Source organism: Lactuca virosa, chromosome 6, assembly GCF_052849685.1.
Source record: "Lactuca virosa cultivar CGN04683 chromosome 6, Lactuca_virosa_CGN04683_v6, whole genome shotgun sequence".
Taxonomy (NCBI): domain Eukaryota; kingdom Viridiplantae; phylum Streptophyta; class Magnoliopsida; order Asterales; family Asteraceae; genus Lactuca; species Lactuca virosa.
In genome coordinates, this window is record NC_136431.1 from 260154529 (window position 1) to 260157173 (window position 2645).

Genomic DNA, 2645 nt, shown 5'->3' on the forward strand with positions numbered 1-2645 from the left:
CAATCCTTGGAAGTGGGTAACGGTTCTTCACTGTTAGCTTATTCAACTCCCGATAATCAATTCACATCCTGCGTGAACCGTTCTTCTTCTTCATAAACAGAATCAGTGCTCCCCACGGAGAACTACTCGGATGAATAAAATCCTTATCTAGCATCTTTTAAAGCTGCGCGGACAACTCTTACATCTCTGGCGGTGCCAAGCGATACGGTGCCTTGGCTATCGGGGCTGCACCGAGAACCAGATCAATCTAAAACTCAACCTGACTCTCGGGAGGCACTCCTAGCAGATCCTCAGAAAATACATCGGGAACATCTCGGACAATGGGCACCCCACTCAGCTCCGTCTTTCCCTCAACTCGAATGTCTGTAACATAAGCTAGGAACCCATAACAACCCTGTTGAAGATATCCCGTGGCCCTCACAGCTGAATAGAGAGCAGGTCCATGCGAGGCTCCCTCGCCCGGAATAACTAGTTCTCCCCCACTTAGGGTTCGAAACCTCACTAACTGCCGCTCACAGTCAATCATGGCCCCATTGGGACCCAACCAATCCTCCCCGATAATAACCTTCGATCCCCGCAGGGGAATCGACACCAAATCAATAGAGTACCTCTCGCTAAACAGATTCAGAACACACCCACAATGAAACCACGAAGCACTCACAGTACGGTCATCTGCAATCTCAATCTCCAGCTGGAAATCCAAGATCCCAGGAGCATCGAAAAACTTCTTGCTAAATTCAAGAGATACAAAGGATCGGGTAGCACCCGAATCAAACAGAACATGAGCGGTCATACCATTCACCAAAAACGTCCCTATACAAGATCAAAATAATCATAAGCATAAATAAGGAAAGTGATAAAAGATAGACATAAGTCACATACCAGTAACCCCATCCGACGATGCATGGCCCTCATTGGTGGTCAGCTGAAATGCCCTGCTCTTCACCATAGGTGCCTCCGCCTTGCCCTGGCGGCCATCAGTGATCCGAAAAGTGGTTGGCACAGGCGCCGCCACTGCTCCTCTGGACAATCTCGGACAATCGGCATTTTTATGGCCAGTCTGATTATAATGGAAGCAAATCAAAACACTCATGGGGCAATCCCTACTCACGTGGCCCGACTGGCCATAACTAAAACAACCTGAATCCGCCGCTCGCCATGCCCCACTATGCGGCTTGCCGCAACGGCCCCTACACTACTGGTCTATGGTGCATGCATTGGAAGTCTTAAGCCTCTTAGCCTGGTCCACTTCTGTATGTCCCTGTTCCGGCTTCCGTTTCATCCGGAGCTCCAACTCAATCTCCCTCTCACGGGCCTTCTTGATCATATCATTCATGGTCTTGCACCCCGAAAAACTCACTAACTCCCTGATATCCTATCTCAACATTTCATAGTATCTCGTCTTCCTCATCTCCTCATCTACAGTGTACTGTGGGACCAACAAAGCCCTCTCCTTGAATTTGGCGGTAAACTCCGTCATGGTCTTAGTTGTCTGGCGAAGGTCCTGGAACTACCTCGCCAGCTGCTGCACCCCAATAGTTGGTGCAAACTCCCTCACCATCACTGGCACTGCAACTGACCCTACATCTCGGGTAACCTCCTCCCATCAGTCTCGTGCTCGGTCCCTCAGCAGGCAGGATGGAAATACCACCTTTGCTCCCTCTGGGTAAAAACTCATTCGCCGAGCATTCTCCATGTTAGCGATCCAACGTTGGCTAGCGATGGGGTCCTTAACCCTAAAGAACTCAGGAGCTCCACAGGCCTTGAACGCCCAGAATGAGGGAGTTCGAGCTCTGATATGACCCACAACAATGTCAGCTCGAAACGACTTGAGCCTCTCATCCATCAAATCCATAATCCACTCCTTGATGGTACCAAAAATCACATGAGTAGCATCCAATATACCGTGAGTAACCTCAACCCAAATAAGCTCGCGCAACCTCTCATCAATCGACTCTGTGCCTGAGCCAGAACCTGAACCTGAACCAGAGCCAGAACCTCGTCGAGTAATCATCACCATCCTCAACTGAAACACAACATATAAATAATCAGCATAAGACTCGAGGGGATTTTCACTATAGAGGCCTCCTTAGAGTTTCCAGGCCCGATGTTGTCTTAGGTACAAATCATGTGCTTCCAGTAGTACGGACCAATACTACCTTTCACACTTATATGTACCTTTCTCAAGAACAGGCATGATTCCTCTAAGTCACCAAACTAACCATATAACCATCCTATGCTATAAAACATACATATCCTAGACTCTTCTTGGAAATCTGAACTCCTACCGCTCGCAATACCAAGAACCTTAATCAACACCACTGGTTGCCTTATGCATGAAAGTTATACACAAATAGAATCACATAGACTGTCAAATGATGACTCTACCCTAAGTCCACAACCAAACAAAGAACATGAAATGAGGCCAAATCAATCATTCCAGGGTTATATGATCCTAGTCATATACAACTTAGAAGCATACACTTAACAATTAACTGAGCTGATATCAATTCCAAGTAATACATATCATCAAATTCCCCTAGGACATTAAGCATCACACAAATCAGGAAATTATATCATATGATTCCTGAAGGTATCCTTAGCCCTAAACTAGCATGCAATTCTCATATCAAGCATACCACTCA

General features: G+C 46.9%; 1 protein-coding gene across 1 annotated transcript; it reads right to left on the reverse strand.

The window, feature by feature from the left end:
• Positions 1 to 247: 247 nt before the first annotated feature.
• Positions 248 to 2197, reverse strand: LOC145122479 (uncharacterized). Its single transcript, XM_079058080.1, has 2 exons — positions 2179 to 2197; positions 248 to 813 (listed from the first exon to the last, which is right to left on the reverse strand). Exons 1-2 carry the CDS (start codon positions 2195 to 2197, stop codon positions 248 to 250), a joined length of 585 nt encoding a protein of 194 aa, XP_078914206.1.
• Positions 2198 to 2645: the final 448 nt, after the last annotated feature.